The sequence below is a fragment of the Ischnura elegans genome, chromosome X (assembly GCF_921293095.1).
Source record: "Ischnura elegans chromosome X, ioIscEleg1.1, whole genome shotgun sequence".
NCBI lineage: Eukaryota > Metazoa > Arthropoda > Insecta > Odonata > Coenagrionidae > Ischnura > Ischnura elegans.
In genome coordinates this window covers 44,008,652-44,034,445 of record NC_060259.1, presented here as the reverse complement: position 1 = coordinate 44,034,445, position 25,794 = coordinate 44,008,652, and the positions used below count along the sequence as shown (strand labels likewise).

At 35.4% G+C, this 25,794-nt stretch overlaps 1 protein-coding gene across 9 annotated transcripts in view; it reads right to left on the bottom strand.

The window, feature by feature from the left end:
• Positions 1-8,975: 8,975 nt before the first annotated feature.
• Positions 8,976-25,794, bottom strand: part of LOC124171871 (protein held out wings-like) — an 87,519-nt gene continuing 70,700 nt past the window's right edge. For 4 of the 9 annotated variants that reach the window (XM_046551239.1, XM_046551243.1, XM_046551244.1 and 1 more), the window contains exons 6-7: positions 23,044-23,460; positions 15,293-17,222 (exon numbers count right to left, since the gene is read on the bottom strand). In XM_046551239.1, the coding sequence (XP_046407195.1) occupies positions 17,146-17,222; positions 23,044-23,460 (494 nt within the window). In that variant the 3' untranslated portion in view covers positions 15,293-17,145. Of the gene's footprint in view, positions 14,715-15,292; positions 17,223-23,043; positions 23,461-25,794 lie in introns of those variants that run through there. The other 5 variants (XM_046551246.1, XM_046551247.1, XM_046551249.1 and 2 more) reach the window with 3 other exon arrangements.

Genomic DNA, 25,794 nt, shown 5'->3' with positions numbered 1-25,794 from the left:
GTATATTGGCTATTATTTGCTCCACATCCGGTAAAGCGACAATTCGCTATAGCGAGTGTTTATTAGTGCACCGTGGGGTGTCGTTATATCGAGGTTGCACTGTATCTCCCCACTTTTCATACGATGGGAAGTTAAGGATAAGCAAATAAATGTCCTCAAGCCAATTTCTTTTGCTGAGTGATCACGTAATATGTCATTCCATTCAGGTACATAGCCAGGGGCTTTGGGCTTTGGCCTCCTCTACCCCCAAATGATTATCCCTTTGTAATGACTACCTGCTCATCCCCTTCAGAGACAACTATATCAGGGCCACTTACCCTCTTACTTTCTCTCGACTACTAAAAGTTGTGGTCTGATAGAAGGATCTCAGATTTGAAATTGACTCAAAATGGGATAATATTAGTTACTGCTTCCAGAGCCCTGAAGTTTAAAATTTTTGAATAATCTGGCAAAATCTGGAAATGCCAATGGAGACCAAGCCGTTACAACCACAGTCGTGTTCGTAAACACAAAAATTAACTTAGAGTTTCTAAGCAAAATTTATAGCTAAATTTGTGGTTTTCTGATGGGTGGGAATTGACAACAAACTTGATGTGATTCATCCATGTTTCATCAAAGCCTGCATTGAAGAAAATTTCTGGCAGCATGCCTGATTATATTACTGCTGGAAGATTAGTAGGCTTTCCTTTTGAAATAGAGCTTTTTTAGATAGTACCTACTTAATGATGCAAGGAGAATTTTTATTTCGATCATTCCAGAATTTGAAAATCCATTGTTTATTATGGGGATGTAGACACTGGGTTTCCTGGCATTTGTGGGGTGAGAACCTTGCTGTAAAAGGCGCAGAGTAGTGATAATATATGCAGTGTGTATAATGCATTTATGAAATCTGAGCATGTTAATTTTTCTCCTTGGATATTCACTCCCAGTGTCTTTTCTTTGATTTCATCAATGGCTTTCTCAATGTAAATGTTGAAAATTATGGGTGACAATGCACAGCCACCATTGTTTTTTTTGGCATAATATTGCATTTGATTTTAAATAATTTACTCTTCTAAAAGAATTACCAATATCATTTTAAGGAATTGAGGAATTTTTTACAGATTTATAGCTTTAATAACAACTAATTTAGTGAACACTAGGATCTAAGACTATAACTCAAGAAATCTGTTATTTTTAACACTAAAATTTTGTTTAAAAATTGCTTATGCACAGAGCAAAATGGAGAATTCATTGCAAAGTATAAAAAATTGTAATATGTCACAAAATGTATCATTGCAAAAACCATTGACGATAATACCACTTCGCAACAGATTCCTGCAGAGAGGATGATCATAAATGAGTGGGAGGGTCAGGCTTAATTCCCAAGGACTGGCCCTAAGGTCTCGCTAAGCTGGGTCTCTGGCTGATCCTGAATGTATCCGACAATCACTACCTCAGCGGTCACTTCCCTTCCCTCATGTCGGTTAGAGCGACTTCTGGTCGTTTGCATTGAAAAATCCATGACAGCTATACCCGATATCAGGTCTTCTATGTATGAAATTGACCATCGGCACAGAACAAAATGAAGAATTCATTGCAAAATATAAATAATTGTAGTATGCAACTAAATATATCATTGCAAAAACTCGATGTTAGGTCTTCTGCATATGAAAATGCACATCGACCCCACCGGATGCTCGGAGCAAAGGGGTTAAAGGCCAAGTTATAAGCTCAGTCACTATGTATATTGCATGTAAATGATGTTCTTTAACCTCTTCCCTACGCAGGGTGTGATTTCCCGGCCTGAATTTTCTGATGCTAAAGAAGGAAGGCCGGCTTTTCACGGCTTGAATTTTTCGAAGCAAAAGGCCAAAGGCCGTGTTTTCACGGTTTCGCGGTCAAGCTTGCCAAGTGGGTCCCAACCGCCATTAGGGTCCCTCGGCGCGAGAGGTCCGACCCTTTCCTATTGTCCGTGTGGGGATTACCTCGGCCCATTCCGGCTCTGTGTCCCACTCAAGGAAGGTGCTCATGGTCACTTATTTGTTTATAAGGTGGAATAACTAAAAACGTAAATGTTGCATTTTTTGAAATTCAATGCGAGTAATTACATTCTGTATGTTCTGCTGATTGGTTCCAAATTTTAAACGGAATTCTAGCGTTCATATTAACGGAGTTGATCATCACCTAGAACAATTTTTGGAGACGTTAAGGTTAGATGTTTAACTGTTATTTTTATAACTTACTAGCAAGTTTATAGGAGCGATATTGTAATGCTTTACATCTAAAAATATACGTTACTCTGCTAGCTACATTCTAAGTGTACATTTGCGGTGAAATTCGATAGAATATCCGATTTAACTTGTATGAAAAAAAGCCCTCATAATGTAATAAAATTTGATTCCCTCAGTTCGTTGTCGTGAGCCAAAATTACTACTGAAATATGTACGTGGAAGATGATAACCTCACTCTTCTCGGAAAAGCTCATTTGGCTATGATATAGTGCCGTTTTGCTGAAACCCCTAAAAATAACCGTAGAACTTCGTTTAAAAGTTCTACAGGCATTGCAAAATGAAAGGAATACATTGATGAACTGACATTTAATGCAACAGTAACAATTAAAAAAATTAAAATTGTACTGGCAACAATAAACTGACCGCAAAAGTACGCCGGGATGGGCTGCCTTCGGGGAAAAGGGTCGAGGATTATATTTGCTCAGTTGCCGCGGAAAGGGTCCGAGACCCCGCTAGGAAAGGTCATTAAGGGGAGGAGGCGACTACCTGGTCAGTCCCAAGCCGAAAAAAACTCCGTACGGGGCGAAAAAGAAAATCTCAAACCCTTCGTAGAGCCAAAAGCAATTTCCCGCGAAGGAGCTCGGCGCGAAAAGGTTAATCTCCCACATTAGCAGGAGGACCATCAGCATCAGACACTATTTTAGCTCTGTGAATCAAGGTGGCCAGGATGCCCTGCTTCTGAAAGCCTGCACAAATTTTTGATAAAGTGAACTTACACAGCATCACCTGGATAAAACCAAAACAATGGCAAAGGTGCCTTTTTACTCAGACATTTGATATTGGGTACAATTAATTTTGTAGGGAATGTGGCATACAGGTATCCACTCATGCCCTGAGTTTTATGTAGATAAATACAAAACTTGCTCACTTTCTGCAAAGATATATCCACTGACAACTTCAGCCCTTTGGTAAGGGCTAAAGCTATATTAATTATCAAAGCTATAAAAGGGATATTGCTATAAAATGTAAAGGTGACATTTACACCAAAATTTGAACCGTGTGTCTTACAATTAGTATTTAACCCTTTTGAGGCGGCGGAGTTTTCATCTTTGCATGACTGCTGTACTGAGCCCCAAGAGACTCTTCTTTCTCGTGGTACGGAGCATTTTTGGCAGACATTCATTAAGAAGGGTCTAGCAGATAATCACACTCGCAGCTCCAACCTTTTTCGACCCCTACCAGCATTATCTCGGACTCCAAGGGTAGTTGTGCTCCTTTCTTTCCGGGTTTACGACCATACCTGTGGCATTGGTTTGCAGTCAACTTACGGATTGCTTGTATGTATTTGGCACATGGATAATTGTTGCTTGCACGTAAATTGCAGACTTTGAATTGAATTCTTCATTTTTTTCTGAGCATTGTCAAATTTAAATGAAGTTCTAAGGTCAATATTAACGCAATTAATGCAGCAACAATTTCCATGTAGATGTTTATATAGAACTCGAGATATAAGTTAATATTTATCGTAGAATTTCATTTAAAAATTGTAAACCCTTCTCAAAAGACAAAGAATTCGATTCTTAGTTTATATTCCTTGAGAAAAGAACAAATATTTATTTCGAAAACCGACTGGATAAACAATTGCATGACCCTTACAGCTAAGAGGGGTAATAAAAGACGAGGTGTCAGGGTACCTGCTCCCAGATTCCAAAGGTAAAGCCTAAATCCCGCAGTATTGGGTCCCGAAACAAAGACGCCGTACACCCGCGGCCGTCAAAAAAGGGGGGAGAGCTAGGAAACGTATATATTCGGCATTTGTTCACATGTGTGAGAAAATCTTAGATGAAAATATACAGCTTTTGTCTCCCAGGTCAAGAAACGTCCACACGTAAACTTACATCTTTAGTAGGTAAAAGTTAAAGATGTCAATTAGATTTTAAAATGATAAATAATTACATTTCCCACAAAATTTCCTTAGGCTTTATAAGATCACTTACTGAACCTGATTGCTACAAATAGACGATAAAATAAAAAAGTTAATCTAATAAAAGCATGTTTCTTAGGCAGTGCAATATGGTAGACACTTCCATGCCACACCTCAATTTTGGTGTTCCTTTCCAGTTATGTGGTCACTCAGGAAGCCTTATGTAGGAAAAATGTGCAAGTGTGCAGACTTTACAATGAGCTGGCGTTGGACTTACAACCAATACATACATAATTAGATAGGCCTTCTGCTGTGATTCTATGCATTATGGTGTCAAGAATTTTGGAATTATGGCATGATTGATCAAGTGATTAAACCTCCAAAATATTCTCATTATCAAACAATTATTTTAATACAGCCTTGAAAAAGAAAAGCAAAAGAATTCCATTAAGTAGCCATTAACACTATTATAAGTCCTTAGAAATGTGAACATAGCATCCCTGATCAATATTATAAATAACCTTTCTTGCAACACGCAAACACATGTAGCGGTTAGTAATGTTATATAAGCTGCAATAGCATATCTTCCAGCATAGCCAAACTACATTTATACAAATCCATTTATAGAGATCATTCAAAACCCAGTTTGTGTAAGGATTCCCATTATGCACTTGACTTTTGGCAAATATAAATATATACAAGAGGCATTCAATATAATGACCATCTTAATCAATTGAGATATTTTACAGGAGAATGAATTTTTTCTTAAGTATACAACTTCTACTTAACAGAAATGATAATTTTCAAGGATATCATCAGGAACTTCTAAAATGGGTCTTATAGTATCTTATACTTTATTAGTATCAAAACTTATTGCAGAGACATATTAACTGATATTAGTATCTATGTTTTCCTCAGAAAAGAAGAAATACATCACGAAATACGCAAAGTTTTATTTAAGTTTTTAACATTAAAACTCGGTCAACAACAATCAACCACCACCAAGGGATGAATTAAGGCCATTGTTTTGGGGGTGGGGATCATTTATATCTATGGCGCTTTATCACTGTGAGATGTTGCATACTGATAATGCATCTGAAGTCTGATGCTTTTAGACCAGTGGCTTTTATGTAATCATCAATATTTTCAAACATTGGTTGTTAAACTGATGAAATAAAAACTTTCATTTGAGAGCAACCATAGAGAGAATCTTATCAATTTTCCCAGAAATTATGAGAGGGTGGGGTTCCCTCCCTCCCCTCCTCCATAATCCACCCCTGCCTCTACCTAAACCAAAGAACTCTTGTTGATTGAGGCTTCTGTAGAGTGGTTCAGTAAGCACAGCTTGGTTTCCAGGTTATCCTCTGTATCGAGTCATCTTCGTACGACAGTTGCAGCAGGTGAAACTAGTGCGAAGATGAATGGATATAGACAATGTGGAAGTAAAGAACACCTATTTGCACTTTCCAAATGGCTCTCAGGAATTACATGACTTCCTCCCATGCCAAAGTTTCTCTAAATGACAGAAGAACATACAAATATGGTATAGTACTACATATTTAGTTCTTTGAAAGGACTGGCCTGTGCATGATTTCTATCTCAAAATAGATAATTAAAAATAATGCTATTCCTTCCAGTTTCCAGCAGTGAAATGATACACTCCAACGTATAAATATGTACATTTTTCTGTTAAGGCATATACAAAGTCTAATTGCTTTGCTAACGGAAATATATGGTAGGGATACAAATAATACAAACCATACTACGTGTACGTAATAATGTAGGAGAATATTGAGGAGCTATATCTCACTAATAATTCATGGTTTCAACCCTCATGTATTTCTCATATGGTCTCACTCCCATTTATTCAATGGGAACAGAGTCATTCTTTGATATGAAAACTTCATTGATCCGTTGGTGCCACAGAGTCTGTGACTGTGAAAAAATGGAACACTGATTTCCACACAATTCGTCGTAGTTGCACAGTGAGTTTAAGCATTACTACACAGATATATGCAAACATTCTCCACGGGAGCGATGCTTGGACGTTGACAGCAGCATAGAAGTCAAGAGTTCAAGTCAAGCATTCGAAAAGGGGCACTGCCAAAGAATGACGAAGATAAAATGGATCAACTGATTAGGTAGTGAGGACGTGCTAGGAAGAGAGGGAGAAAAGAGAAGAGTTATAAAAACCTTAAGGAGAAGACGGAACAACTTAGTCGGCCACATTATGAGGTGTGTATAATGGCCTGATGAAATCAATTGTAGGACAGGTGGTGGGGAAGAAGGGAAATGAGTTACATAGGACAGGCTATAAAGGAAGTAAAGGAGAAGAAATACATCACTATGAAAAGGCTAGTGCATAGGAGAGTGGAATGGAGAGCTGCATCAAACCAATCCTGGTATTGTTGACTGATGATGATGATGTGATTCCTTAACTCCCCTATTAATTGTTAAAAATTAACATCAGGGACCTAAGAACAAATAAAATATATTTGTGGCAACAGTGGTGGACTAAGAAGGGAGCAACCCCCATAATTTCTTGAAAAATTGCATAGATAGAATACTCTTTAAGGTAGCTCTCCAATGAAAGATTTTATTTCACCAGGTTAACTAACAGTATTTAAAAATTTTAAAAGTTTTCTTTGACCCTGGCCAAAGTATTCTAATTCAATTAGCCCACTCAATAAAGATTATCAACCGTAGGCAATATAAGAACTTCAGGCTTCAGTTTGAAGAACTTCCATGACAAATAAAAATGAAACACTTAATGGTCTACTGAGTAATGTATTCATCCATCTTCCCCACACTGAAATTTCTGGTGCCCTTTGGTGAGGCATGAATTGATTACAAGATATCATCCCCCAATCCTAGGCCCAATACTCTCACTTGTTCAACCTAACTTCAAATCTGTTGTAGTTAATACACAGAAAAAATATTTGTGGCAGAGCCTGATGAAGCCTGAGCCCAGATGAAGCCTGTGGTGGGAAGGTACTCGGATGAATAAGCAAGAGAGAGGTGCTATTTCCAACTCGTCAAGCTGCACCTTGAATACAAAGTGAGCACATGGTATCCAGCACGGAAGGGATACAAAGGAAACCTGTGCCATTCATCAAAAACTGCAATGGGCAAACAAAAAGTATTACCGAGCTTTTACTACTAATGCTGGGAGACATGGAGCAATTAAGAACTCAGAGCAACTCGAAGAATATCATTTAAGAACCTCCATACTATCATATCCAACAGATATGATAGTATGAGAGATTGCCAAACTGATTCGTAAAAGAATACATTTATTTATCCTGGGAACAATAAAGACTTGAATAAACAGAAGGTAGATCTCAGTAGTCGTATCACTCCAATGTTTCATTTTGTGTGAACAGCTGGTATCATAACTCCCGCCTACATCCTGCCAAATGCCTTTGCAGGCCACTTGAAGGGTAGTATGTTTATGCACATGAATAGGCTAATAAAAATTCACCACCATTATTCATGAAATCACAGTAGAAAAATAATTCTTAAGTACCATTTTATTCATCAACATGCACACATGTGCCTAATGTTAATATGTTGCACAATTCATAGATGATGACTTTGCATTAATGACCAAGTACCTTCAGGGGCAGTCGGGCCAGGTCGGCGATCGCTGAGGGAATTATGGCCCCCCCAAAATGCTTGGGTCTGTCGTGAAGTGTATGTGAAAGGTGTAATAAAATAAACTCAGATTACTTGAGCCAAAGTTTTTTACAATTATAAAATTCAACGTTTTCATTAGTTGCTTCATTTAGAACACACTCAGTGTAAAAAGATAACATAAAAAACAAAGTTATCAGAAAGTAAAAGAGAACCTGATGCTTCTATTAATTGGTTATTTGAAAAGGTTATTTTAGATTTTTTTAGATTTCAGAGCAGTTTGAAGGAACAAACTCACTAACTAGATAATAGAACCATGATAAATTATTAAATTTTGTAAGCTATGAAATTCTCACTTTTCATAGTATTTTCTCTAACAAAAATGGCTATTTTTTGTTACTTTTTTCCATTTTTTAAGAGCCAGAATAGCATCAAAATCCATTTTGGGACATGCAATTCCCTAAAATCCTCCAGGGGAGAAGGTCCATCAATCTTTCATAAGCCCTCGCCAAGAGCCCCCAATAACCTCACACCGCCCCATAGGTACCTAGCAAACCTGACCGTGCCCATACACTTACCCACCAAATATATCCTAATTCACTATTAATCCTCAAACTAGCAGCAAGGCAAATGAATTAAAGTAGTTGCTTTCTTCAATCTATATTTATTATTTTCAAAGCACAATTATAGGGTTGCCTGTATTGATATTTTGGTTGCAGTTTGCATGCATTGGAAAACCATGATTTCATTAAAACATCTATACACTTCGTTTGAATATTGCTGCAATATAAATCATCATCAGTTATGTGACTTCACCAGAAATTAGTGTGTCAGAGGAAAGGTGTCCCTGGGCTACAGGTCTCCTCAGCAGATGTGTTGCAGGTAGAAATTTCTGAGGGGTAGAAGCCATCCATAGGCTTCCTCCTGGCTATGTGACTGGTGAAACCTCTGTATTGCTAGGCATGTATACTTTGAAGAGCAATCGAGGAGTCAACAGGCAAATATTTTACATATGCAATAATGGCCACTAGTAATCATGACTGATGAAAGATGGGCCAATTTTTGAGGGAGAGATTTTTAAAAGGTATTCTGAAAGAATAATGCAAGTATATAGTAGGTAAAGCATTTTAGAAGCATGAAGCATACTGTGACCTTTATGTAAGGTAGAGTTAAAAATTAAATCTTTTCAAGAAAAATATTCCACATCGGATATGACTGTGCCACTGCATTTATTTTTAGATGAAGTTAATGATTACATGTCTTATTTACAAATATGATAAATGAATGACTTCATTTCCCATTGACAGTATCACCATCATTTCACAACAAGGGTATAATAATAACTGGCATGCTACCAGCAGATAGAATCTCTTCTGAGCAACATTGGAATATTCATCACAAAAATGATAGCAACAATTTTACCTCAATACAAGCTGAATTTAGATTTGTACTTGCATTCTCTAGAATACAAATGTATCAGATAGTATTAAGAAGATGTGAAAGAATCCATATCCTCAGGCATCCATAGTGAACGCTAAAAATGCTTAGCTTCCTATGATGCTTTTCATTGGGATAGTTCTCATTTGACAGTGAACACACTACTCGTAAATATTTTTTGACAATAGCTCTAAAATTAACAAATGACACAAACTATACTAGAATAATGAGTTGCATTGCTGAATGCATATAATCTGATTAAAACTCACAAACACATTTAAACTTAGTTGGTACAACTAAATACTTTCCATAGGCATTTGAGAGGAGGGTATTTTTCTAAAAGGGAATACCAACTAACTATATTACTAACAAAGATATTTGCAAGGTTTCAGATAATAATGATGAATGACACAATGTAATATGCTTTCTTAGGGTAAAGCCAGAATGAGACAATAACCACCAAACTTACTTTCTTTTTTTTCCATTTTTTAACCTGCACTTTAAATTTCGTATTTATAAAACACTGTCACCATCAAATGTTATTTATAATGGAAATTATTCTCCCTTGTTTGGCTTCTACAGTAAAATATATTTTTTTCTAAAATCATGTCACATTGAGATACATTGTGGAAGCCAAAGTAAGTCCCGATACCCTGCTATGGTTTCCACTACCCTTTGGTGTTATTTTTTTTAGGAACTCCAGAACCAGAAATTTCCCCACATTTCCAGAATACAACAATAAAAAATTATTTTATTCCTTAAGAAAGGGCCTTAAAAAAGGAGAACTCCAAGACATGTAAAGCATAAAATGGAAATTGCTAATGATAAAAAAGTCCATTCTTGCCATGAAATTTAAAGGAATTGCAATTTGCATACAAGCAAAACTGAATGAATTGCAGGGAATTTCAATCTTAAAATTTACTATTTCTAGTAGTCCAGATAACATTACTCCTTATTTTGGGCAACATGTGAAGTGCATGATCATTGAATAGATGATCACCTGGAATTAGCTCGCCTAAATGAAATGTTAACCTAAAAAAAATACATATACTTCAATGCAAACACTCAATTTCTCATCCTTTTTAGCACTTCTACATTGTTGCTTATGTTGAGATTATCAAAATGAGGACTGACCTGTTAAATTGAACAATGGTCATGATTTAAGGAGTTTTTAATTAAGGAGGGCCATTCAAATCCCAGAAATGGCAATGGATGATGACATTAAAACCACCTGAAATGCCTAGTTGGACACCAAATTATGATCTAGAGGCACAGATAATGGGAACTCCCTAAGAATGACTATGGAACATTCAACATTGATGTTGTAGACTTGTCTGATTATGCAGTGGACCTGACAAGCCAAGTGGCAGACTAGTAAAGCTGACAGAAATCTCTTGTATTGTAAAACATAACTCATTAAAACCAATCACTTATTGTTTTCCTCTTTACAACTATGGAATGGCTATGCCAGCAGTTTGATGGAGCTTAACTTACTATCTTGTAACTTCTTGGGCAAAAAGAAATATTTATACCTAAAGCACAGCTGAAGTACAACACAGATAGATCACTTCTAAAGAAGCTAGCATTTTTATTAATTAGGGGGATATTTTTACCAAGCATGAATTCACTGAGATTTATTCCTATGATTATTGAGATTTATTAAGAACAAAACATCCTTTCCAATCCATAAGTTCTGCTTAGATTTCATTAATGAAAAAGTGCCCTACGGTGAAAAACAGCATAAATCATACCATTGATCTCGTGAAGAATCTTATTGATAACTAAGTCTGAGATAGTCATTGTTTTCTGCCTGTTTGAGAGTAAGGATGCATGCTAGAATACTCTTGATTGATTGTAAATGTTTGGTTTCCATGACTGATTGAACATCATTAGTATCCCTGATTGAACATCACGACTAAGAAATTGTATCATGCTTTATAGGGTTTCGCAATACCCCTATGAGAACACACCATGTAATTATTTTCTCAGTTTTTCAAAGTTATACCAAATGCAGGCAAATTATGAATATAATTTGTTTGATGGTTTACTCATCAATTTTAACATATAAAATAAAAGCAAAAATAGAAAATCGGGAGTAATATAATATACTAAGACAACAGAACTCATTAACCGTCTTTTGACTTTACTTTTTATTACTTTATTGGTATAAACAAAAGTTGAGTGAGAGCAGATTGCAGTTTACTGCCATGAACTGAACCCAACAGAAATGTTGCCTTACTTCACCCTAATAATGGGAATACTCTGACGTTGTGATCTCACAACAAAAAACAACAAATGAATAACATAAACAGCAATATTCAAATAGAGCATTTGATGGACTAAACTCAGTTGCCTAACTTACAGAGCTATGGACATATTTTTACAGAAGGAAAATAGGAGACTAACTTGCAAAATACATGTCAGAGGTTTTATGATACAACAGTATGACAGTTAACAATGTTCGAAGTAGGCTCTTTACCATCACTTACAATGTTTTACTTCCTCTCAACTAAACCAAAAAAGTTTTGATCAATAGAATTAACAATGCTGTGCAATGAACTAAAAAAGTCCATATTATTCATTCATCAAGCAGCAAGAACTTATGTCTAATTCAAAATGTTAAGGTTTAGCAAGTGTTGAACTCCTTTGTCATATCTCCAAGTTTCACCTAAATAGTTCTTCCCAAAAATGGCTAGTTAAAAGCATATTCCAATGATGTGAGCATAAAACAAAGTTGTCTCTTTGAAAAACATACATATAGCCCTCAGCTAGTAGTATAAAATAACATAAAAAAACTCGCCCCCTAACTTAAGTACCTGCCAGTATGGGCTACTGATAGCATTTGTGTATTAATATATATGAATATTCAAAAATAGGTTAGAAATAAATTATTATCCCGGCAGTATTGTATAAAGAATATAACAAACTCATACAATATCTTTACTTTTAAGTTCATCATAACCACAGCTATCATTAGGACGGAAACTTAGCAAACCATATTCTCTATCACAAGCGAATTTCTGCCTACCATTAAAATCCATCAAAATGACATCGCGAATTCTCAAGATTGTTAATTTCGAATATATTATGTATGACACTTTAGGATAAATATATACATCTATGCAAAAGAGAAAGTATGGAATTATGTAATAGAAATACAGCACTAAGTGCACTTCATTTTATCATACTTCTTCATGATAGTTTAGTATTTTTCCATCTCTTCAGAGAGAGTAGCTTTAAATTAAAGATCTAATTGGAGTTTACCACAAGGCATCGAAAGCCATCAAGATCATCTTGAAACTCAACATATAAAATTAAATGGCGTCATGCCTTCTCATATTTCCATGCAACAAAAAACCTCTTCTGCTAGCAACCAAATAATATAATTTGATACGACAATATTGCATGTTTATAATCCTAAATCCTTAATTTAACACACCACAGGAAATCCTTAGTAAAATGTTGCATTGAGGTCAACTGTCAACTCCCCTTTGAAAAAATACCTTTTTAAATAAATCAATCTATCAGAAAAAACATCCCTTCAACTATTATTCACCAATTAACTAAAACTCATCCATCAACAACAGAAAAATTGAAGTACAATACAGTTCCTCTTTGCTTCATAATAACAAAAACCAGATCTTTAATGGGACTAACATCTTTAAACTGTGGCACCACATAAATTGTCATATAGTATCCTACAGAAGTCTAAATTAACTGATTGGTACTCGTAAAGAAAATATATTTCTTTGTAAGACTTGAGATCCAAATGACAATAACTTACAAGGGTCAACAATGTCACAAATTTCTACTTCTAATTTGATCCAGTGAATTATTATTTACAATCAGCTGATGTCAGCATCTTTATCAAAAGAATGAGATTCATTATTCTTAGGCCTTAGAAGTGATTCAAGTGCCATGATACAATATTGCACCAAAATAGAACTAAGGAGAGTATATCTGGGCATCTAAATCACAACTTGCCCTTTTTCATCACCTCAATATCAAATACAGAGCCACCAATTCTCATGGATGCCATGACAAATGGTAAAGGTTAATGAATATCATCCGTATCAACTCAACTATTGTCTGATTTCTGTGTTGGCAATATGCAACAGCAAATGAATGCTATGTAGTATGAAAATATAACACATATGGTGTTCATATTTTACTCTACTCAATGAGTCTATCTTTTCATTGCCAAGATTTTGAAAATCCAGCCTGCGAGTGCTTTCACAAAACAATATTTCTAAGTTCATTGTACTTGAAAATAGTTGCAAACAGTCCAACTATTGAGTATAATACAGTACTGGGTGAGCTGACATATTCATTGTTTGTTGTAATTCAACTAATTCACAACATTCATCAAAAGCCTCCATAAAGCATTAATTTCACTAAACTTAGAGGCATGAAGACCCCAATTGAGACTTTTGATCCCACATTATTTATATATGTACGTATATATACATACATACACATACGTAATTTTTTTATATAATTAGAAGTACTGATGTAATTATCAAAAGCAAATTACCTCAAAACAAAAGTCTAGATTAAATGCATATATGGTAAAGAGTTATTCATGTGGCATAAGACCACACTATTCAGTTACATTTTATAATAAATGTCTAAAAAACTTCATTTAACGAGAAATAAATATTTTACATTAAAATACATGAGTCCTCATTTCATTCCATCATCAGACCCAAGAGACAAAAACAACACATCCAATTGCACAAAGTAAAACAACTCCTTCACTTAACCAACACTCATAAGAGACAACAACTGAATTTATAAAACCACAACTGTGGTGCCATTTAGAATTCCATTCGGTAATATCATAGCGTAGCTGTCCATGAGAAATGTCCTAATTTGTTGACACTATGTAAAATATTTGTGATTTATAGTTCACTCAAGATACTCTTGCAGTAGAAGAGCAAGCTCCTCCGAGACACCTTTCCTCCATTCTTCCTTCACCTCAAAACAATTGGAAACCACTTGCACAACTAATGCCACTCCTTGTAAACTACATGAACCCAATAAAGCACAAATAGGAAACAAATATCAACTTTTTTTTTAAACTGACTACTAAAGTGAGTTTGTATGGAACCCAAAGTGGATGAAAAAGTAACACCAAGCAATCTCTCCTGTGCACATCATGAATCCCACGTGTTGGTTAATACATCAGACCGAGTTATGAAAACTGAGGTGAGACCATAAAAACTTCAATGCAGTGATTAGATGAAGCCTATCCCACTCACCCGGATCAAATGACAGAGAAGCACATTTTTAAATGCATGGGTCCATCTTGGCTTCATTAGTGATTACTACTTCACTTTCCTCTAATGGCAATAGGGTGATGTCATTTCCTACTGCAACCTACCCCATTACGATGTTCATATGATCCAAGTTCCAGAGCTGCAAGTTAGTCCTAAGTGGTGAATGCAGTTGTCTCCACCGTGCAGAGTTACTTAACACAGGGAGGGTTCCATGTTAGCACTCGAAGCCTACAGGCCAGGGATGTTGTTAACAAGAAAAAAGAAAGAAAAACAGATGGTTAGTTTTGAGTCTGTGGACAATCCCATGTGTGTGTGAAAAAGTGGCTACGACGGATAAGTAAGGATAGGTAAACATTAGTTTATGCCACTAGAAATGAGAGGATTTCGATGAAGATAGGTTACCTCTCTAAATTTGGGCAGAATTTCTCAAGAGTCGCATGCAGAACTATACAACATTAGGATACTTTATAAGGTATGTAGTCAAATATAAACTATGTTAAAGTTATTAAAACTTGTCTTACTTCCCAGCATCAATTTCTAAAATATGCTTCAAATTATGAGCAGAGCATGATTAGTAGTTTCCTTAATGACATAATAACATATCTAGGCAGTAACTTTATTTTTATTTGGTCAAAGTGCATTTCAGAGGTGGAACAAATTTGTGGTAGGAGAGAAAAGCAAGTAGTCAAGAAAAATAACATATCCCAGGCCATAGATCGATAGATACAAATAAGTTAGTTGATGAATATGATTCTATTACCAAATTTAAAAATACTAATTACACATTTGAAGGTTTTTACAAAAACACAGAAATTAGTTACCATACGAATGGGTTGACTTAAAAAGTAAGCAAAAGGCATTCGGTTATGGAAGGTACAAAAAGGCTGAAACCCAACAAAATAATAAAATGAATGATGAAAAATCCTCCTCTTATGTTCCACCACCATTCTGCAATCTATAATACAGTTTTGTCCTAAGATCATTGCAAATTAATGCAGGTATACTTTCTGAATATAAGACTAATGCTGGATTCTGGAATAGGTATGCAAAAAGTTAACCGATTCATTAGTATCCAACTAGGGATATAATGATTCTGTCAACAAAATTTCTTCAAGCAATTGAAATCTGCAACAAATCTACACTAAAATAAACTTAGTTTAAAATATGTGAGACACTTCTTTAGAAACTTAAAAAGTTTTAATGCCAACCATAGGAATTTTTCTCTCATCTAATGATCTCATTGGCTTTGAAGGAAATTAGTTCACTTCAGAACTTCTGAAATTGAAAAGTATAGGTAAGCAATAAAAATTTCTCCGGGCTTCAATAAATGACTGGAATAAAAGTGCTACAGTGATTTGCCTTCTAAAGTGAACAAACTAGCTTAGAAAAAAGCATATTAAGGGATAAGAACTGATAACTCAAAATATGAGATACAACACATTTATAAAATACTTATTTATTTTCAGGTGTATGCTCACCTCATATTCATATATATATGTATACATACATATATGTATATATACGTATATATATACATTTACATTGATTTATTTATAAATATTTACAGACAAAAAGCTCCACTCTTTCATATTCTATTCTCTAAACAAAATAATACAAAATAGTTTATATTGAAAATAATTTACATCATATAAATAAAATGACCGTACTGGACTTTAATGCCAGACTTCCATTAAGAAAAGAAGCTAATGGAGAGAAGTTCTATTGGTATTCTTATAAAATCTTCCTCTTTCAAATATACAAAATAAAGATGAGGAAAGAAGGACACTTCTGTATGGCAAACCAGCCAACCAACATTTCTGCTACCTAAAATAAGATACTGATAACTGAAAAATAAAATTACAAAATATCACAACCATAAGATATATAAAATATAATTGCTCAATATGAAATCATTTTCAAACCAAGTTTTATAATCAACAAAACCTAACTAAAAGAATTAACTTCAAGATTTCATCATAATACCATGATCATAAATATAATAAAAATAGCAAGTTACAATGTCCTCAGTGATGCACAAGGGAAGCACACTGATGTGCATTTTCCATGAAAATGTTCCTTCGCTAAATAGTAAGATATACTGATTTGTCCAAATGCCATCCAATGAAACCAGATGACAGCCAGCACTTTCAAACACACACCAGAAGATACATATTTAAGTGTCCGGCACCACAACAAATCACTGCCAACTCAACGCAATACTCCTCAGATGAACACTCTGAGAAATTTTCATATCATACAGTCAAAGATTCATAGGACATTGGTGGATGACATGAGGGGTAAGGAAGATAATGAGACTAGTTTAGCAGTCACTGACACTGCAGCACTTGAAACAATGTTACAAAATTTCAGATGTCTAGGCATACACGGTAACATCAATAGGTTTCTTTTAGTTAACTTCCAACAGACAGTGGCTCTCAGGAGAAATCCCCTCGGCAAAAATGACTGTGCAAAGGGAGTGAGCAAGTGGGAACGCATGATGGCAGGTGGATTCAGAGGTTCAATGGGAGGGTTGTCCTTCTTTCCTCCTCCCTAACAAGGCATTGCTGTGCACTGATCACCATTATTCTATTGCTAAGATGTCAAGAGAAACAAAATAAGGCATTGAGCAAAGAAACTAACCTTTTCATAGGTCAGTTTCTCATGACAGGGCTCCTGCCCTTTGATAAGGATGTTCCCGAAACTGACCCATATGTCTCCGTTGCTTAGCTGCTCCACCTACAGTCACAGAAAACATTTAATAACATACAAAAGTCACCCACCGTCATACAATATCGTATTCATATGACTGGTTATTAAGAAACTACTCTAGCCTCTAGCTATGTAACTCCTAGACCTGATATAGTTGTAACTGTCAACTTCTAATTTATTTTTCATCTACCTATGCAACCTGTACTCAACATCATCAAGCCACCTGTCATGAAGGAAATGATTCCATTTTAGCAGAGCCAAAATAATTAACACCTATGCATCAAAATACAAGACTGTTGCTTTTAATAAAAATCAGATCGCAACGAAAATGAAATAATTGATTACATGAAACATGTTGGCCATATATGCCCTTATCACCTCTCCTTAGTCTGGTCATTGACTGTATTGCTCATTATTTGAGAGTTATAGTTAGTTATCCACCACAAACTGAGGTATTTTACACACAATTAAAACAAGGTTTTAACTTTGTTAAACATTAATTGTAATTCCATGCAATGATTATAACAAATATGGCATTGTTATTAGGAGAGCTGCAAAATTATGGTAACAAAAGTATAGATTGACTATACCAGGCCAATAACTAATTTTGAAATATTAATTTTGTTTGCAGTAGCAGATATTTAAAAAAGTGATAATTAAAGTAAACATTAAAATTTCAATTCTCTTACTTTTTATCAGCCAATGACAAAGCAGGTTTGGCAATTCTGCATAAAAATTTAAGCATGCACTATCAAAAAAGAATTTAAGTACAAGTTAATTTTTTTCTAGCATCTTTCCAATTGACACATGGATTGATATAGGTTAATGTGGGTGAATACCAATGACAACTCAGAGTGAACAAAACCAGGTTTTTAAATAGCATGAGCAGAAATACCAATATATGTACTCAAATGCAGAAATTATGAGACAGCAGTAGAAGACCAGTAAATATAATGCAAATAAGTGAATGGTGAAAGATCATGACTAGAAAATGGTGGTTATCTAATCACCTTATGGCACCATTTTACTATCAATTACAGCAAAATCTTCAAATTCTCAACACATTTTCAAATTAGAAAGTTGTCCTAAAATTAATGTTCACAAGACAGTCATTAAGCAACTACAGAAACTTGTATGCCAAAGAAACCAAAGGTAAATTATAATAAGGTAGCATACTTATAAAACAAATCACACCAAAGCATTAGCAATGTATCAGAAACAACATATTTTCTCTCCATGCACTATAAATAACTGTTAGCTCATAGGGTGGATGCCTCAAGTACTTTAGCTTACCCACTCGCCTGGTAGAATATTAATTCAACCCTGGCATAGTGTGAATTTACCAAGCAAATAGTCGATTTTTATAAACCGCCAGAAACTGGCTATGGAATTAAAGCAAATCCAAAGCGTATTATACACTGATTTATTTCAGGTTGTGAGTGATTAATTATTTCTTATTCAAATGATGACTAAGACTGACTTTTGATTTTATGCAATTAAACGATATTCAATTTTCAGTCCAAATAAATGCCCGAGTGGAAAATAATTTCTCCATCCATAACTGCATTACCCTGAGAAGTAGGAACCTCATTGAAAAATTAATAGTTTCAGGCATGTTTCCTCTAAATGAACTAAGGATAAGTGCAACCATCCAAGAAATCTCCACAGTGCCAAACAAATTATCTTTCTGGAAACTGAAAACATATGTGTTGAAAAATTTCTATGCATGTACGTATTAAAGGTGCGTTAAGGTCTTCAGGCATCTGACTCCCATTACAAATTTAAAATTATATTTATATACAGTCAAAAGCATCAAATACTACATGAAAGTATCCAACACTGAATCCAAATTTAGACAGTACCTAATTATTTAAATTATTCCAGAATGATAATAACAAAGAATTAAGATGAGGGACTTGCCTGGTTTTCACACATGTAATTTTGTATTAAAATTTTCCTAACTATGATTACAAAGGAAATCCATAAATATCATAATTCTTTTGGCAGTAAATTTTGATTCTTTCTGTACAAATGGAACAAAAAATCTGCAGGCCGATAACACCTAAGTGTGCTATACCACATGCAGGTGCATTAGAACCAATTAATTACAAAATAATCATCAGCCTTTTGGCTCCTGAGTTGATTTCGGTAATTAGTTGGGATTAAATATGGTTTCAACACCCATGTTGAATCTTTCGAGTGCCAAGAAGGTTAAAACGTAGATAGAGAAATGTGACTTAATTTGAAGGTTTATAAATCATACATAACATGTATTAGGGAAATATTAGATCCAAGATAAAAATATAATAGGTAAAACCCTGCAATTTTTCACAAATGGGCATGCAATGAAAGTAAGCATATAGCATGACTCATATTCATTATATCAAGCTGGCAAGCATGCCATAAAATCTCAAGCAACTAACGTGACTTAAGAGGCATTTTACTAGTCATGAGTTTATAAAACATAAGAATTCAAACGTAAGAACTTTGAATCAAATTCAAATGAGATAATCAGTAATTCTCAAATTAAATATATAAAAATTTAGACTTCTTCTAAAATACAATGCAATGGTGAACTCATCAAACTGACTTGCTGATGGAGATACTAATAATTCTCACAGACGAAGTGCTTCTGACTGTAACAGTACCTGCCTAGTGAAGTGAATTCTTGAATATTCCACAAATAATGAATGATTAATTAAGAAGATATGATAATTATAGCCGATTTCCCCTATTCCAATGCTCTTCAACAAAACCAGTTCACTGCATGAAAATCTGACGTCTAAAAATAATTTAAATGGATGGTAAATTGGAGGAAGAACCAAGAATCCACCATCACTAATCTTACTTTAAACTGCTTGCTCGCCAAATTGATACCAATGCGTTAGATGGCATTTCACATCTACTTTAAAATAAAAGAGAAAGATTTGCATATGGAAGTTCTTTGTGCTTTCTAGGCGAAAAGATTAAATATTCCAGAAATTGAATATGAATTCCCCATCTCACGAAAAGAGAATCAAAATTATAGGACTCCTCAAGCTGGTACTACCAACGTTAAAATGAAGTTGAAATAGATAAGAGACCTAATCCAACTTTCAACTAGCCAGAGCAGTCCAGAACATAAACAGTGCTTGGCTCATAGTCTATCCATTTACAAATGCTTACGGGATGCTAAAGCACAAAAGGAATTGAATGCCCAAACCTTTTACGTCAGCATGGGTATGAACCAACTTACAGTAAAACAGGGACTACCTTATCAACTCAAGATAATTATGGCAATAGTTTATATCTTAACTGTCCTTTGGCACATTCAAACAGCTAAACGATTTTTAGAATCAACTGAAGTACCAAGCAATGACTGCATAAAGCAATAAACTATCTAATATAAATTCCTATTAATATTCATGGATCCAATACATATGAAAACAAATAACTGACCTATCACTAACCCACAAGCTGATGCGCCATTAAGAGGTCACTGTCATAAACTCATGTCATAAATATGTCACTTTGGAGAATACCAATTTATATACAATCAAATGAATATATGCTATATGAAAATACGAAAGACACATATATACACTACATACGCCATTATGAAAAATTGCATCATGTCTACTAGTAATCTAACAAGCCTTTTTTTTTTTAAGAACCCCAACCTTAATTTAGTTAAGATGGTCCTCAGTCTAAATCTATAACAACACTCTCTACTGGCAATATATTTAAAACAAACAATATTGGTACATAAATATAAAAAACTATGAAATTTTAGTAAATAATATTTTTTTTAAATAGCTAAGGTAACAGAGCTAAACAAAGCACTATCTGCAAGACAGAACAAAAAATATTGTTAGATCTCTCACCAATGACTCAAACACGTTAGTTATAAATATCTTCAAAGCCATCATAATGACTTTAAGGCACCAAACAAAATGCAGTAAAACCTCTATCTAGAACACTGTCGCAGCACCAAACATCTTTAAAAGAATGATTCAGCTAAGTCCAAACTTAACACTTGGTCAATTTCTGGTAACATCACCTGACAACTTTAAAATATCTAGCACAAGTCAGCTTATTTCCTCATCAGTTCATTCTTACCATGCGTTATAAAAATTTAAATAGAGAAAAATTCTTTAGCACCAATGTATTGTTGATTCACATTAATAATTTACCAAATTTTAATATTTCGAACTTTGTGGTTCTAATCCTTTTAACCATAGTAAAACCGCGATTAAAAAAAAAATTACAAAATGCTTAGCACCATATTGTCACAGAAAAAAATTTTCCATGATTACTACATATTTAAACAATTAATGTTCTGAATATTGATTCATTAATGGTGATCTACATGCATTTTGACGAATTACGCTGATTTGATGTAACCCAGGTGTAACTGGTAACTGAAAACTTAGGCTGATTAAAAAATTATCATTAACCTAAGTTGAAACTTGAATGAAAAAGGATGATAGCTATATACAATTCCTTTGCATTTACTGGAATAGGACTCGGCCATGATGGTTAACTACATAGAGGTTTTACAGTACATTTCAAAATCCATATAATCTCCCAAAACTTAAGAATAATCTGCACAAATATTAACAATATGGTAAATATTAATGGTTTTCCCTAAAAACTGACTGAATATTTTATGTCATGTAATCAAGATTACTGAGTCTAATAAAAGGTGACCTCCTCACTTGAAACTGACTGTGCAACCCTACAATAATGCATTCACTATTTCCTATTCAAGCAATGGAAATCCATAAAAATTCAAGCTCAACAGCTATTTACATCCCTTTTTTCTAGTCTATTCCTCCATAAACTGCATACATTACGTATAGACGCACTATGACCTCACTGATTCCTGAGTGCAACCAAATCACACCTTACTCATTCAAATAAGTTACCTAACATACTAACGGTAAACTCCATTCAGAATTGAATAATATGATATCCCACTTATCACTGAAATCTCAAACGATATACACCCTGAAACACTAATTTGTTGACAAAACTCACAAATGACAATCAACTGGTTTAAAAATAGAGTGATAAATGCAAACTTTAAAAAACTTGTATAAATATATCAAAATACGGGATGATAAATACATTCCTACAAGAAAGACACTTTTTACAATTGCTTTTTAGGGTGCCTGAAGCATTGTCCTCACAGAAATCAATACTATAAAATAGGCACGATCTTCATAACTCTTTTAATTAATGTTCAAATGGCTAAGCCATAAAAATAATTGTAACATACTTTAAATGATCACTCCCACTACACCCACTCAAAATGCAATATTGCATGATCAAGATGGGGTAGAATTTCTGTGGAGTATGTCACGTCTAACTCCTTTACTACTTCAGATCCTCATACGACAAATGATTGCATCCTGTGCTTTAAGCAACCAAAATTTACTCTACCCAGCCAAATGGGTATTTCAACACTAATGAAACAATAAATGCAACACCTGAAAATATGTGGGTCTGCTGATCCAACCTCACGTGGCACTTGCCATCGATACAAAGGTCAGCATCAAAGGAGAAGACCCCAGAGTCCCTATTGGAAACATTTAAGACACTAATCCAAAAGGAAAGCATTGCACTATTAAAGACCATCCTTCACACCTCCTCACTGCCGTCTCTCACAAAAAACAACACACTAAGGGCTTAGGCAGCCTGGACTAGCCAGGCGAGTAGAGCACAGCCGAAAGCATCGAGGCACGCTGACCCCCCCCTTCAATCACAACAGGACTCATTCCTAATGGGTCCAGACAAATTAACGGGCTGAGCATTTCATGAGGTATCAGGCAATGAGGGAGGTAAGGTCAGCGTGCAAACAACCCACCAGCATGGTGGTCAGCGGCAGCAGCCGAAGCATACTCTGCCAAGAGGGGTGAGGCCAGTGCTGCGTAGTTGGCGTAATCAGCTGCTGTGGGGTAAGGGGTGTAGATGAGGCCTGCCGCAGCAGCGGCAGCGTCCGCTGCCGAGAGGAGGGGTGGTGGTGGTGGGGGGTGGGGAGGGCCCGAGCCGTTGAGCATGGTGGCTGAGGAGGTGGGCACCGGGATGCGGGGCGAGAGGATGAGAGGGGCTCCAAGAGGGGCTGTGGGGGGCCTCATGGGAGGGCCCATGCCTGGGATCGCACCCCCGCCCCCACCTCCACCGGGACCTCCAAGAAGGCGCTGTGTCTCTGCTGCCGCAGCCACCAGTGCCAGCCGCCTCCAGTCGTCGTCGCTTACTGCACCAAGAAAGTAACAAGCGTCGCCTGAACCTTAAATCTTACTATTCTGGTCATCAGAGTAATGAGTATATGCACTTGGGATTAAAAAAAAACATTTCAACTCATCATTGGACAATAAATTTAATGTAATGAGTCAATGCTTCATTTATACATTTTTCATTTCATTATTTCCATTCTGATTACTTCAATTCTGATAGTATGAAAGCTACATAAATGCATGTCTTTGGTTTTGCAAACAAGGTATCTGTACATCATTGTACGAATATTTTTTACTTTGAAAACCATATGTAACCCATACAAGTGTAATCTTGTTCTTCAAGTGAATCAGTCAACCACAACACACTGAAGTAAATAAACCTTCCATCAAGTATTCACTTTCTACCAGAATAAATAGGCATATAACTCATAAGAGCTTCATTTTATGAAATTGCATTCTTGTAAAAAGGATTTACCCACCAAAAGCAGCATTTTGGCTATAAATACAAGCTTGACTTAAGAAATGGATCATAAATTTGAGACCTGACCAATTAAAGGGTGATTTTGTAGAAAAATAAAGAGAACTGAAGGAATCAGAATAGAATTTTTACTAGTGATGGGTCGATTCCAAAATTTTATCGATTCCGATCCCGATTCCGATTCTGACATTTCGATTCCGATTCTACCGATACCGATTCCATCGATTCTGATGCCATAGGCTCCAAGAAAAATATCACTTAATTCCAGGCAACAAGAAAACCACTTTAAAAAATATTACTCTGTGAAAGAGTCAGTTGACAAAAGCATCTTTCAAATAATTACTATGTAATTAAAATATAATAGCTAAATTTCAAAACAGAATATACCTGAGTACAGAAATTTTCATAGCTGTAATAAAAATTACATACTACGTATATGAATCTATGTAATATTTGGCCCTTTCAAATTCTCAAGCAGAAAAACCAATTATTCTACATGCTCAGCCAGCAGGTTTTGACGTCTCCATGTTATAGTATTACTGCCTGCAGAAAATTGCCTTTTGCTACACATGTGTGTTATTGGGCATGTACTTTCCCACCAAAATTGCAAGATTTCGGAGACTTTGGAATTTTTATTAAAAATTATATCAACGATTTTTTGGATCTTGAATCTTCATGGAATTCAAGTGGTCGAAGCGAACAACTATAGAACTAAACTTTAGTTTTGTAGAGCCAAAAAAAATGCTATACTTCTCACGTCATTTAATCAACCTTAAAATCTCTTGCTTTTTTTTAAGTTCAAGAAAGAAACTAAACGCTACAAATGAATATCACATCGGACGGTCGCAGTAATAAAAAAGGCTACAAGAGCCTTGTGGTGTGAAAACTCCCCCTACCGCGCGACTCACCTCGGCGAAGGTGGAAAGGGAAAAAGGGTATCGGTTGTTGCCTTTCACGGAAATAGTTCTTTTTTCTCTCTCTTAAGCATGCTGACTTAATCTCTTCACTTTACTTCAATACCCGAGGCATATTTCTTATGCGTGGGATGGTTCCAAAAAATATCCAATCCTTAGTATTTTCACTCGAGTAATGCGCTAAATGGTCAAGTCGATCTATACATAATCCTTTTTAACATCCTCAGTTTAGTGTTTTAAGTCAATGAAGACGATTATCTATGCTTTAAATGACGATTTTCAAGACTGATGTTTTAAAAAACTTGAAAAATCGGCCTGTTACCGAGCCTTAAAGTTCCGCAGCGTGTAGCTCAGCCTTGACGCGCGATTGAAAAATCGCTCTTATTTCCTTCGTCGCAAACTTTTTTTTCAAGATTTCTTATTAGTACTCTTTAGAAATCTCTACTTTATATTGTGGTTCAAATTTTCCGAGTTATATTTTTCGTAAACGAAAGATAATGTCTACTTTATGTCAAATTTCACGTGAAAAACGGGTCGGCCATTTTGCGTTGTAAAAACCGACAGATGAGAGCCAAAATCTTCGAAAGTCATTGAAAGTATAGGCAAAGCGCCAGATCAAAGGAATATTGCGTTTTATATTCCATAAAACTCACACCAACGCAAAACCACTTGGATAAATTCAAAGATTTTTTGAGGAAAAACGATATCTCGCGTGGCATTGAAAAATTGGTCATGCTTGGGCCTCTGTATCTCACTAAAGGTTCATATTTATGTGAAATGGCATATAAAGCAATATTTGGTAATGATTTATGAGTATTTACGCTGAGTTTCAAGTCTCTATCCCCAAAAAGGTCATTTTGGACTTTATTCCAGCTTTTTCCGATTTCAGACTAGTGTGCGCCGGGTAGGAAGACGATCGGCCGCTGCGGCTGGCGTAAAGGTATTCGGCGCCCACGTCGACAACTATAGTGTATTCGGCAAGCTGAAAC